General features: G+C 36.7%; 1 protein-coding gene across 1 annotated transcript in view; it reads left to right on the plus strand.

The window, feature by feature from the left end:
• Window positions 1-1,686: 1,686 nt before the first annotated feature.
• LOC149546506 (spliceosome-associated protein 130 A-like) overlaps window positions 1,687-12,607 on the plus strand; it is a 44,415-nt gene continuing 33,494 nt past the window's right edge. Inside the window, exons 1-2 of the mRNA XM_089791228.1 lie at window positions 1,687-2,850; window positions 3,071-5,128. Coding sequence (XP_089647354.1) covers window positions 1,900-2,850; window positions 3,071-5,128 — 3,009 coding nt within the window. The 5' untranslated portion in view covers window positions 1,687-1,899. The remainder of the gene's footprint in view (window positions 2,851-3,070; window positions 5,129-12,607) is intronic.

Consider the following 12,607-nt stretch of genomic DNA (forward strand, 5'->3'; position numbering starts at 1 on the left):
GTCCAAATACCAGATAACTAGATAACATCACAAAACACACTGTCATCTCAAAATAGCATCATCATGCAATATGATTAACTAAACAGCATAGTAGTCTAATGTCTATGATACTGGAATCAAAGAGTAACATTTGACCCTCAGGTCATCTCAAATGTAAAACATCACATGAGTAACAAATATCTCTCTAATCAGAAATATAACAAGGTAAATGTCTACAACACATAACCAAAGAATCCAACATGAACAATCCATTCTAATTACTTAAGCATTTAATAATGATTGATTACTCTGCATTAAAAAGACATTTAAAACACATAAGCAAACACAGTCATAAACATGACTAACCATCGCTACAGGAACCCAGTCCAGTGTAGCATGGTAATAGTACACAGTGCAATCTCTGCACACATCTTAGGGTAATCATGGAACAACCTCATGATACCACATCGATCCTGGTAACCACTGGCACAAACCTCAGTGAACCAAAAATCACATCATAATCTCAAAGATCAGTCAAAAGCATAAATAAGGCAACTGATACAGAAACATAAATCCAAACACCTCAATGGTGTAGACCACTCAGGGTCACAATCAAGATCCCATCACAACAAAAGATCAGCAAGGTTGCATCCATCAGGACGACTTACAAAAGTCAAATGGGAGAGGCACTACAGTCAGGGTAATTTATAATATGATGTCATCTACTATAGCTAGTCTTTAGTGCAATGTTTTTTCTGGACTCAGAAAATGTTTTTAGGGCCTTACCTAGCTCTTTATAAACCCCAGATTTTCATTCACCAACATAGATTCACTTCAATCTGAAATCCAAGAACAAAGAAAATGGGGCCAAAACAGATATTTAGGAAGGCTGCACGAATATTCAACAAGGTCTTCAAAGTGGGGTAGGGCCAAGAAAATGTGTTAAACTTGGGGCCGACTTCTACAAAGGAAGGTTCAAGGATTTTTGTTGTAGGGGAGCCATAAAAAAAAAATAGTTGGAGGCAAACAAGGACAAGGTAGCAGATAGAGCATTGACATCAATTGCAATTACATCATCTCCAGGAGTTCAAAAACGCGATTACTAAAAGGGTGGAGAACGAAGAGAAAAAAAAGTTACAACAATCTGAATCAAACGAGTAAAATGACAAAGAAATGATGATGTAAATAATTACAATGCAGGGGAGAGAGTAGAATGATGTCTCTGCAATGGAACAACAACATAGGATAAAATGAGTTTTTAGGGTACCTATGGGAACAACAACTTTGCCTGTAAAAGAATGGCAAATCAACACAAATGACCAAAATCCACATAGCATACCAAAGCAAAGGGATGATTTCATACTTGGGACGAGAATGAAGACCCAAAAACCCTGAAATGGAGTGTGCACAGATGAGAAGAATTTTTTTGTTTAGCGCCAAGTCTTGAACACAGATCAATTTCACAGACTCGACAAATTATATTTTATGAAAAAGGAATATGTATTCTAATTCCATCTATTTAGATAGAATAACCTAATGCCCATTTTGAAGGCCAAATTGACATACATATTTCAATTTGTAATTCCTATTTGACGCACCCAAACTAGTATAGAATATATTTTGGGAATTGCTATTTTAGAGCTTCAAATATTTGTAGAGTTATTTTCTTTAAAATATATTGAGTATAAGGTTTTGATTGCATAAGGTATTGATTGCTACTGTGTTGTGTGTCTGAGGACAGATTTAAAGTGTCAAGGAAAACACCAATATCTGGATATCGGGTCATCAAAGCAGAACCCACGCGCCTGGGTTCGCTAACATGCTAGGGCTTCAGTCGAGGGCTTTCCATTAGAAGCGTCTCATTCTGGAACTTTAGAGGCAGCGGAGTATCCCTTTCATCTTTGAGAGGGTGGGTTAACAATGTTTCTCTACAATTTAACGCTGCAGCAAGCCACAGGTGTGGTTTGTGCAACCTATGGCAACTTTATGGGTGGAAAAACTCAGGAAATTGTGGTAGCCCGAGGAAAAGTGCTGGACTTGTTACGGCCGGATGATAATGGAAAACTACAGACAATTCTTTCTGTTGAAATCTTCGGCGCTGTTCGGTCACTGCAGCAATTCCGGCTTATAGGTTCACATAAAGATTACATCGTTGTTGGGTCTGATTCTGGAAGGATTGTGATACTTGAATACAACAAAGAAAAGAATGTTTTTGAGAAGGTTCACCAAGAGACTTTTGGCAAGTCAGGATGCAGGAGAATAGTCCCTGGTCAGTATCTAGCGGTGGATCCAAAGGGTCGTGCTGTTATGATTGGTGCATGTGAGAAACAAAAACTTGTTTATGTCTTGAACCGGGATAATGCTGCCAGGCTTACCATTTCTTCACCCTTAGAAGCTCACAAATCTCACACAATAGTGTACTCTATATCTGGTGTTGATTGTGGTTTTGACAACCCTGTTTTTGCTGCAATAGAGCTCGATTATTCTGAAGCTGACCAGGATTCTACTGGATTAGCAGCAAATGAAGCGCAGAAGCATTTGACTTTTTATGAGCTTGATCTTGGCCTCAACCACGTCGCCCGCAAATGGTCGGAGCCCATTGATAATGGTGCAAATATGCTTGTCACTGTACCAGGAGGTGCGGATGGTCCTAGTGGGATTCTTGTTTGTGCAGAGAATTTTGTTATCTATAAGAACCATGGGCACCCAGATGTACGCGCAGTTATTCCAAGGAGAGTAGATTTGCCAGCTGAGCGTGGTGTGTTGATAGTATCCGCTGCAACCCACAAACAAAAGTCAATGTTCTTCTTCTTGCTGCAGACTGAGTACGGAGACATTTTCAAAGTTACTCTAGAACATGATAATGATCAGGTAAACTGTGAAAACTAATGAGCTAGTGATTTGGAAAATATTAAAAATCTTTAATCTATCTCTCATTTGTTCACTTATCTCTGCCTTTATGCAGTCCATGGATGTTATCTTGTCGAGTTTTGTCATTTGAATGTGCTGTATGCATAGCTTTTTAATAGTTTAATAGATTTACTGATATTTTAAAGATGTAAAGCCAAACCTGATAAAAGTTTCCTTTCAGGTCAGTGAATTGAAGATAAAATATTTTGATACAATTCCTGTAACTTCAGCAATGTGTGTGCTTAAGTCTGGTTTTCTCTTTGCTGCTTCAGAATTCGGAAATCAGGCCCTCTATCAGTTCCAGGGAATAGGGGATGATGCGGATGTTGAGTCATCTTCTGCAACACTCATGGAAACAGAAGAGGGATTCCAGCCTGTCTTTTTTCAGCCTAGGGGTCTGAAGAACCTTGTTAAGATTGATGACATAGAGAGCCTCATGCCAATAATGGACACAAAAGTTGTCAATCTCTTCGAGGAAGAAACCCCACAGGTTTTTGCTCTCTGTGGGAGGGGTCCGCGTTCCTCTTTGAGGATATTAAGACCCGGTCTTGCGGTTACTGAAATGGCCGTCTCACAGTTACCGGGCATTCCCAGTGCTGTTTGGACAGTTAAAAAGAGTGTGAACGACGAGTTTGATGCATACATTGTTGTCTCATTTGCCAATGCCACTCTGGTGCTGTCTATTGGTGAAACAGTAGAGGAAGTTAGTGACAGTGGATTTCTTGATACTACTCCTTCACTGGCTGTATCTCTTCTAGCAGAGGATTCCTTAATGCAAGTGCATCCTAATGGAATTCGGCATATTAGGGCAGATTCACGTATAAATGAATGGAAGACCCCAGGGAAAAAGACAATAGTAAAAGTGGGCTGTAACAGATTGCAAGTTGTAATTGCTCTTAGTGGGGGAGAACTTATTTATTTTGAGATGGATATGACAGGGCAACTAATGGAGGTTGAGAAACGTGAAATGTCAGGAGATGTAGCTTGTTTAGATATTGCTCCAGTTCCTGAAGGCAGACAGAGGTCAAGATTTTTGGCAGTAGGATCATATGACAGCACAGTACGCATATTGTCTTTAGATCCTGATGACTGTATGCAGATTTTAAGTGTGCAGGCTGTAAGTTCTCCACCAGAATCTCTACTTTTGCTGGAGGTTCAAGCATCTGTTGGTGGTGAGGATGGTGCTGATCATCCAGCTAGTGTGTTTCTGAATGCCGGTCTGCAGAATGGTGTTCTTCTTAGGACTGAAGTGGATATGGTCACTGGGCAACTTTCAGACACCCGTACAAGATTCTTGGGTTTGAGAGCTCCAAAACTTTTTTCCGCTATTGTCAGGGGTCGTCGAGCAATGCTTTGTCTTTCAAGCAGGCCTTGGTTAGGTTATATTCATCAAGGGCACTTTCTTTTGACTCCTCTTTCTTATGAAACTCTGGAATATGCAGCTTCTTTTTCTTCTGATCAGTGTGCTGAAGGTGTGGTCGCAGTTGCTGGAGATGCATTGAGAGTTTTTACAATTGAAAGGTTGGGAGAAACTTTCAACGAGACTGTCATGCCGCTGAGATATACACCAAGAAAGTTCATTTTACATCCTAAACATAAATCTTTAATAATTATTGAAAGTGACCAGGGGGCATTTACTGCAGAGGAACGTGAAGCTGCCAAAAAGGAATGCCTAGAAGCTGCTGGATTAGGGGAGAATGGGAACATGGAGATTGAACAACAGAATGGGGATGATGTAGAGAAGGAAGATCCTTTACCCGATGAACAGTATGGTTACCCAAAAGCAGAGTCAAAGAAATGGGCATCTTGCATCAGGGTTTTGGATCCTAAATCTGGTGAAACAACATGCATCTTGACCCTGCAGGATAATGAAGCTGCATTTAGCATTTGTTCTGTTAACTTCCATGACAAAGAACATGGCACTCTTGTTGCCATTGGAACTGCAAAAGATTTAGAATTTTGGCCCAAAAAGAATTGTTCAGGTGGATTTATTCATCTCTACAAATTTGTGGATGATGGCAAATCACTTGAACTTCTGCACAAAACACCGGTTGATGGAGTTCCACTGGCATTAAGTCAATTTCAAGGCCGTCTATTGGTTGGAATTGGGCAGGTGCTGAGAATTTATGATTTGGGCAAAAGGAAATTACTTCGGAAATGTGAGAATAAGAATTTTCCTAATACCATTGTATCCATTCACACATATGGGGATCGGATTTATGTTGGTGACATTCAGGAGGTATGAGATCTCTATTCCCTAATTTTCAGTAAATTTATCTACAAAAAGCGAATACTTTGAGATGGTATTTATGGGATATATCTATGTCCTTACGTAAATAGTTATAATGCTGTAATGTCTTTCTTTTGGCATTTGAATCTGCTTTTATGGGTTTTTTAGTCTCTATATGCCACTAGTTTGGGTTTAGTATCTTTGTTTATATAGTTGAAGAGAAAAAAAATCTTGTATTATTTTAAAATTGTTGGTTTTTTAATGTTCTATAAGGTAGACTTGAGATCCTTCATTTTAGTGACTGCTATTCTCATTCGTTGCAGACAACCACTTGTACATATGTTGAATTTCATGCTTCTGGGTTCACTGAATAATAACATGTTATTTTCGTTCGGAAATAATTACCTGGTCAAGATCAGATAAATGTTTGATTTTTAAACATAATCTTTTTAAAAACAGTTTCATGATGAATTAAGTATTTGCAACGTGATGTGGAAAGCAATGAGCTGATAATAACTAGGATTCATATTGGCGAAGATTTGTAGCTGCGAGATGGATCATTACCTTTGATGATGCAGCATTACCTGATTCTCTTTTGGCTCTGGTTACTCATCTATGGATAATTGTTGTTGATAATCCTTTCCATATGATTCTGATGTGCATCTTATTCAGATTATTCTGCTCATATGTGTTCTTGAGTTCTCCCATGACAAATATCTCCTTTGTCAAAGTTTTGTGCTTTGGTTTTTCTTTCTGTTAAATCTTGAGCCCAGGAATCAATGGAGATAAACAGCAGTAAGAAGAAGACAAAACTGAACCAATAAACAGCAGAAATATCCTGGGAAAACCCTTCAAGAATGAAGGGAAAAACCCAGCCACACAACAAAAATATATCTTTATTGATAATGAAAATGTTCAAGTGTACAATGCCTATCGCTTGATGCAATATACAGATCTTTAGGAGAGACTCTTCACATTATAATCGAAGGTCTCTTGAGATTCTCATAACTCTTATAATTAATTGTAACTCTTCGAATATTCATGCCTCAATGCATGTGAATGACACGTGTCATTTACATTTAATATTACAAATTAAATTTAAGAGTCCTTTTCAACTGAAGATGACAATAACGGTAATAACGTCCAAATTTTGAGAGATAAAGATCTCTATTGCAGCTACAAACTTTAACACTTCCGACATCCTTTTTTTTTTTTTGAGCTCCTTTTGTTTTATTCTCAAAATAAGTGATGCGCGAACTCACAGTTCCAGCATAGATTTCACCATCACCACTATTCCTTCTATGCAGGGAATTTTTTAATTAATTTTAATTAAAGATGATAAAGATTGAGAATGGAGTGTGAGTTAATATCTCCACAGATTGTGAACTGCCAGTTAACTATTGCTGGAGTAATGCATATTGAATGCATGATAAATGTATGAATAAAATAGGGAAAAATCAATATATTTGAGAGGCTATAACCCCTACAAAAACTGTCTATTGTATTCAGATTAGAATAGCTTGCAAGAATGTAAAAGATCAGCATAGAAGATCAATAAAAGAAATTGTGTTTGTGTTAAATTTTGTAGTGCTCTGTTTTTTCTCTGTTTTGTTCCTGCATTTCAGATTCTACATTTGCTATGAGCTGTAAGGAATGATCCTGGACATGAATGTTATAGAAGGTTTATGAGAGAAACGTGCAGCATTAATTGAAATTTGAAAAGCATGAATCCATGGAAGGTCTGAAGACACAGATTGCTTCAAGCTGCATGTTGTTGCAAATCATTGAAAGGAAGAGCTTGTAGAAGATTAAATTCTTGGCATTTGATATGTTGTCACTGGTGGGCTCATTGTGTTAGAGTAGAGATGAGAAATGAGACGCAAACCTTGGTTGAAGCAATGAGTGAGGAAAATCACCCATGTACCAGTCATAGGGGGAGCTAAAAGAGAATTTGGTGTAGATCGCTTGATCAAAGAGAGTCAAGAATCGTGTTTGTGCATTTGGCACCTTGGAGATTGTTCAGGCAAGCATATAAGAAGGATTTAAAAGGTAAATTCTTTGGGTAAAAATATTGGTTCTAATGGGTAAATCTAGAAAGAAGGTTAAGAAAGAAATTTGAGTTTGATTTGTGAGGATTGTTTTAATGATGAATTGATAAAATTGGAGAAGTGCAATTCAGAATTGGTGGAGAATTTCAATTTTTTTGGAAAGGAGAGATATGGATATTTGTGCAAAATAGAAAGTTTAGAGAAAGAATTAGAGAAATTTAGAAAAGAAAATGATGAGTTGAAAGAAAAATCAATCTTGTTTGATGAAGTTAAAAAGAAGAATGAAGATTTGAGTAAGGAGTTAATTTTTTTGGAAAAAGATAATGAGATCTTGAAGTCAAAGTCATCAGTTTGTGACGCTGTATGTGGTACGAGTGATCCATGTGGATTCAATACAGATGATATAGACAAAGCTTTTCCAAGTAAGGAGGGTAAAGATGAAGGTAAGTGCACATCTGTAGGTATAGATGGAAATTGTTATGATGATAACAATGGATGTTTTAAGAATAATATTGGCTTAAAGATTATGCAGAAAATGGGCTTTAAAGGAAGCAGATTAGAAAGCATGGGCAAGGTATGAAGGAGCCCATCCAACTCATTTGGATTTGGTAAGTGTGAGAGGTCTGATGTTGGCAGTACTGCAGGTTCAAATAAAGATGTTAAGAGTAAGGATTGCATTTCATGTTCCCATTGTAGTAGGCAAGGACAGAGTAGATAAATGTTGGGATCTTCACCCTTGTCAGATTTGTGGGATGAAGTCATAGTGAAAAGACTTGTTGGAATAGAGATTGCGATGGACATTCTCCAAAAAGATGTATGTAGATTGATTATGGATGGATTGATGGATCCTATCAACTAAATGTGACAAGGATGTTGAGAAGGTTGTACAAACCTCCAAGTTTGCATGTCAAAAACGACAGAGGCAGATCAAGGTTCCGATGTTTGAGTGAAGTAGTTGATGACTACTTGTTGTGATCGGAACATGGATGTGTCTGGAGTCTTCTCTATATTAGAGAAAGGAGGGAAAGACTAAGCCTTGTGATTTCTCATGAAAGAGAGAAATTAGTAAAGGGATAGTTGACTTCTATTAGAAGTACTATGCGAGTCTATAAGATTCCAGTGATGAAGAGTTGCATGGATCAGTTTGAGTGCCTAGAGATCGTATCGCGAGTTTCAGCATCAAAGGGGAGTGTTGAGATAAGTGATGCTTGAACTCACAGTTCCACCATAGTTTTCACCATCACCACTATTCCTTCATGCAGAGAATATTTTCTTTAATTTTAATTAAAGATGATAAAGATTGAGAATGAAGTGTGAGTTAATATCTCCACAAATTGTGAACTCCGGTTAACTATTGCTGGAGTAATGCATATTGAATGCATGATAAATGCATGAAGTATAAAATAGGAAAAATCAATATATTTGAGAGGTTACAACCTCTCTAAAAACTGTCTATTGTAATCAGTTTAGAATAGCCTGCAAGAATGTAAAAGATCAGCATGATAGATCAATAAAAGAAATTGTTTTTATGTGTTAAATTTTGCAGTGCTCTGTTTTTTCTCTGTTTTTTTCCTGCATTTCAGATTCTATACTTACGTTGGCATTCATCAATTTCTTTTCTCAGTCATCTTTTACATGGAACTTCATTTGCTAACGACAATCATATATCATTATTATTTACAGTTCATTATTTGGTTCGTTTTCATTAATGGATGCTGTCGTCTTCATTCTTGCCTCTTCAGTTTATATTTTTTGCCATGTGAATATGAACTGGTCACCATTTTGGTTTTCGGTGTCTTTTCTTTGGCTTAATTTAAAGCATAGTGAGTTATCTACATATATAGATAGGAGATAACACATATAAGTGGTAGTAGATTTATTGAAGATGTTCCATTCTTTTGACAGAAGAGAAGTTCTGTTATTTGTGTAACTGGTTTTTCTATTATCGTCTAGTCCTCTGTTGTGCGTGTGTGCAGCCTATATTCTATAGGAGTATCAGTTTATCAGTTTTATTTAGTCATAAGCAAAGATTATGATGAAATTCATTTCTCAGAATACACAGAACAAGTGTGCAGTTTGAAAATTTTCGTGTTTGAAGAGAAAATGTTGTTGATTTTGATATTTGTGAGATTCTAGAGCACCACATGATGCTGCAGCTGCATGTAATTTAGTTTTCTACTGTAGTGATTGTTTCTGTATTCTTCTTGCTAAAAGACGACTTGATTTTGTCTGAGATGTTCAACAGATACTGTTTTCTGTATATGTTATTGTGATGTAAATAGTATCAATATTTGATACACGAAGGTGGTTTTCTGCAGCTGCAGTATATGTCTGATAGTTTACGTATGCTCATGAAAGCAATATTGATTGTTAGGTGTTAACAATCTCAATATAGAAGTTACTATTGGTGAAGCTTGTGAGCTTTGTATTCAAACTTATTGATGATTCATTAAAGGATCTACTTTTTGGGCGTGGTTGGGTTTTTCCCTTGAGTAGGGAGGGTTTTCCCAGGGTAACTGGTGGTGTCATCTGTTCATATATTTTCTTGATTTTCTGTATGTTGCATTCTTGATTTCTGGATTTCAAATTTAGCTCATATAATCATCATATACTCATTCAATGTATTTCAAATCTGAATAAAAACAAATTGCAGACCTGATATAATCACCATACACTGACAAGGAACACTCAGAAATGTTTCCAGCACCCATGCTATACTTCATTAGAAGTGCTATTCAAGCACGATTTCACAAGTCTCCGAGAAAACTCCAAACTGCACCAGCTCCAAGATAATTCAATCAGCTATTTTATACACCTCCAAATTAAAATTCTCAGAACTTCTAATTTGCAGATTTTTGACCTCTCATGAAACCCATATGCCCAGGCCAAGTTTACAGGACTCCTAGTAAGGGCAATTATGCTAGAAACTTTGGATATTCACCTAGCATATCAAATGACCACTCAAATTGCAATTCCCAGCAAAGTGGAATCCATTACAAATCTGCACGGAAAAATATCAAGCCTTAGAAATTGCACACTGGCACACTCTGAAGGCTTGTATTCTCTTTCAAATCCGAGCTACACTCAGAAAAAACACACACAATACCAAACACTTGACACTTATCAGAAAACTATGTAAATCTCTGTCTTCTTCGAATCCAAAATCACCCACAGAGCCAAAATCTCTGAAATACTGAAACCAAGAACACCGACCAGCTAGGGTGGATGTTTCACCAACAAAACCAGCAAACTAGAAGGATTTCGTCCCTACCCAGAAAAAGTACTCCCTAAGCACAGTATAGCAGCCTAACATTAAGTTGTCAATTCATTGATGAACAAATGAGAGCTCAAACTTAAATATATAATGTTAGGGAAAAGTAATGTCAACTTCGAGTTGAATTTGAATTACCTTCTCTCCCTTATCACTTTATGAATGTCATATTTTTCACCCTAAGATGTTCCACCCTCTTCTTGAGCTCACACTATAGTATTTTTAAACACTTTGTAACATCCTTTACACTTCTTGTCACTTTAGCAGGCAGCAATTAATCTTTTTTTTTTGGCTTCAGACAAGGAGATTCATACTTGCCTTTTACAAACAACTTCAGGTAACCAATTCACTAGGTGATGAACAAGGGGAACACTTGATAAATTCATCACCCCCACTTAAGTTATAAAGTTTCTTTATGAACAACTAACATAAATCAAGTATCAACCTGAAGAACTTAGAATGGTACTGAACTGGAAAGCATTGCATTGAACTTATAGAGTATAGAAGCCAAGTCTAAGTGCTAAAAATAAAATTTATTAAAAATAGGCATATGATAAAATTAGGAACTCTGTTGGAACCCTCTGCTAGAGATCTCCTCGGGACACTCAATCCCCTAACCAAATCCACATAGCCTATGAGAACCCAAGATTAGGTTGATGGAAACCTCATGCCGAAGTAGATGCAATAGGGGACATTACAAGCTATGCACAAGGTTGCACTCAAAACGAAAGATAGTGGAGCTAAGAGGGTTGTGCACTACGTGCCCACAAATAATCTACATAGTGATGATCTATTATTGCTGAAGAAAGGTGCGATAGATTTGTGACCTGGCTATTTTCATTGGAAGCCTGAAAATCAAATTCTTCACCCATCCAAATTTACAAGCAATTATAGATCATCACTCAATGTTTTTCAAGAAATGTATAAAGATTGTCTCAAAGAGAAATCATAATCATGCCATATGACGAGTGCTAGGAACCTAGCTACCAACAAACAACCTACCCTGTATACAAAAAAATAAGATTGAAAAGATTGTTCAAGAAATGCTTAAGGCGCGTATTATCAAGCATGGCCAAAGCATTTATTCCTCATCCTTGGCAATGGTGCAAAACAAGTATCAATTTTGGTGCATGTGCCCATGCTACAAAGTTCTTAACATATATACCATCAAAAATAAGTTTTTGATTCCAGCCATTGATGATTTGGTGCATGATATGAATGGAGCTATGTATTTTACAAAGTTAGATCTTAAATCAGGTCATCATCAAATTTGAATTAAGGAAGAGGATATTCCTAAGGTAGCAATTGGTCTTATCAATGCATCATCTACATTTGAAAGTTTGATGAACTCAACCTTTAAGAATTTTTGTATTAATGTATTATAATGATATATAGATTTATGGTGAGACTTGGGAGGATCATTTGTAGCGTGTAGATCAAGCATTACAAGTTTGTAATGATCATAAGCTCTATCTAAGCCTTCCAAGCCTGCCTTTGGTCTTAATTTCTTAAAGAGGTGAGAGTACATGGGAGACATATTGTCAAATGAAGAAGAAGAGGTGGATCCAAACAAAATTAAGGCTATCATGGAATGACATGTTCCTAAAAGTTTAAAACCATTGAAAATTTGAGGAGTTTCTTACTATTGACTGGATACTATAGAAGATTTGTGAAGAACTATGGTTTTATAGCAACCCACCATGTAACTCTATTGAAAAAGGATTCTTTTCAATGGAATGAGTTAGTTGGTACGACATTTGAGAAATTGAAGGAGGCTATATGTCTAACACTAGTTCTTGTTACTCTAGACTTATTTTAGAACGTGATGCTTCTAGAACTGGAATAGGGGCAGTTCTTGTGCAAGAGGTTTGGCTGATTGCTTTTGTGTATTGCTAATTAGAGGGTAAGAATCAACTCATACCTATTAATGAGAAGAAAATGCTAGCTATTCTGCATGTAATCAAGCAATGAAGGCCTTAACTAATGGAAGATATTCCAAAGTTAAGGTAAATTATGCTACAATAAAATATTTTTTGGAACTAAGATTATCTTTTGAAGAGCAACGAAATAGGTAATTAAGATGTTGGAATATGACTTGAAATTTTATACAGGAGAGGGAAGGAAAATATTGTCGTAGATGCACTATATGGGAAGGATGAGAATATTGAA

This window comes from Cupressus sempervirens, chromosome 7 (genome assembly GCF_028749045.1).
Source record: "Cupressus sempervirens isolate cs-2001-9-10 chromosome 7, ASM2874904v1, whole genome shotgun sequence".
NCBI lineage: Eukaryota > Viridiplantae > Streptophyta > Pinopsida > Cupressales > Cupressaceae > Cupressus > Cupressus sempervirens.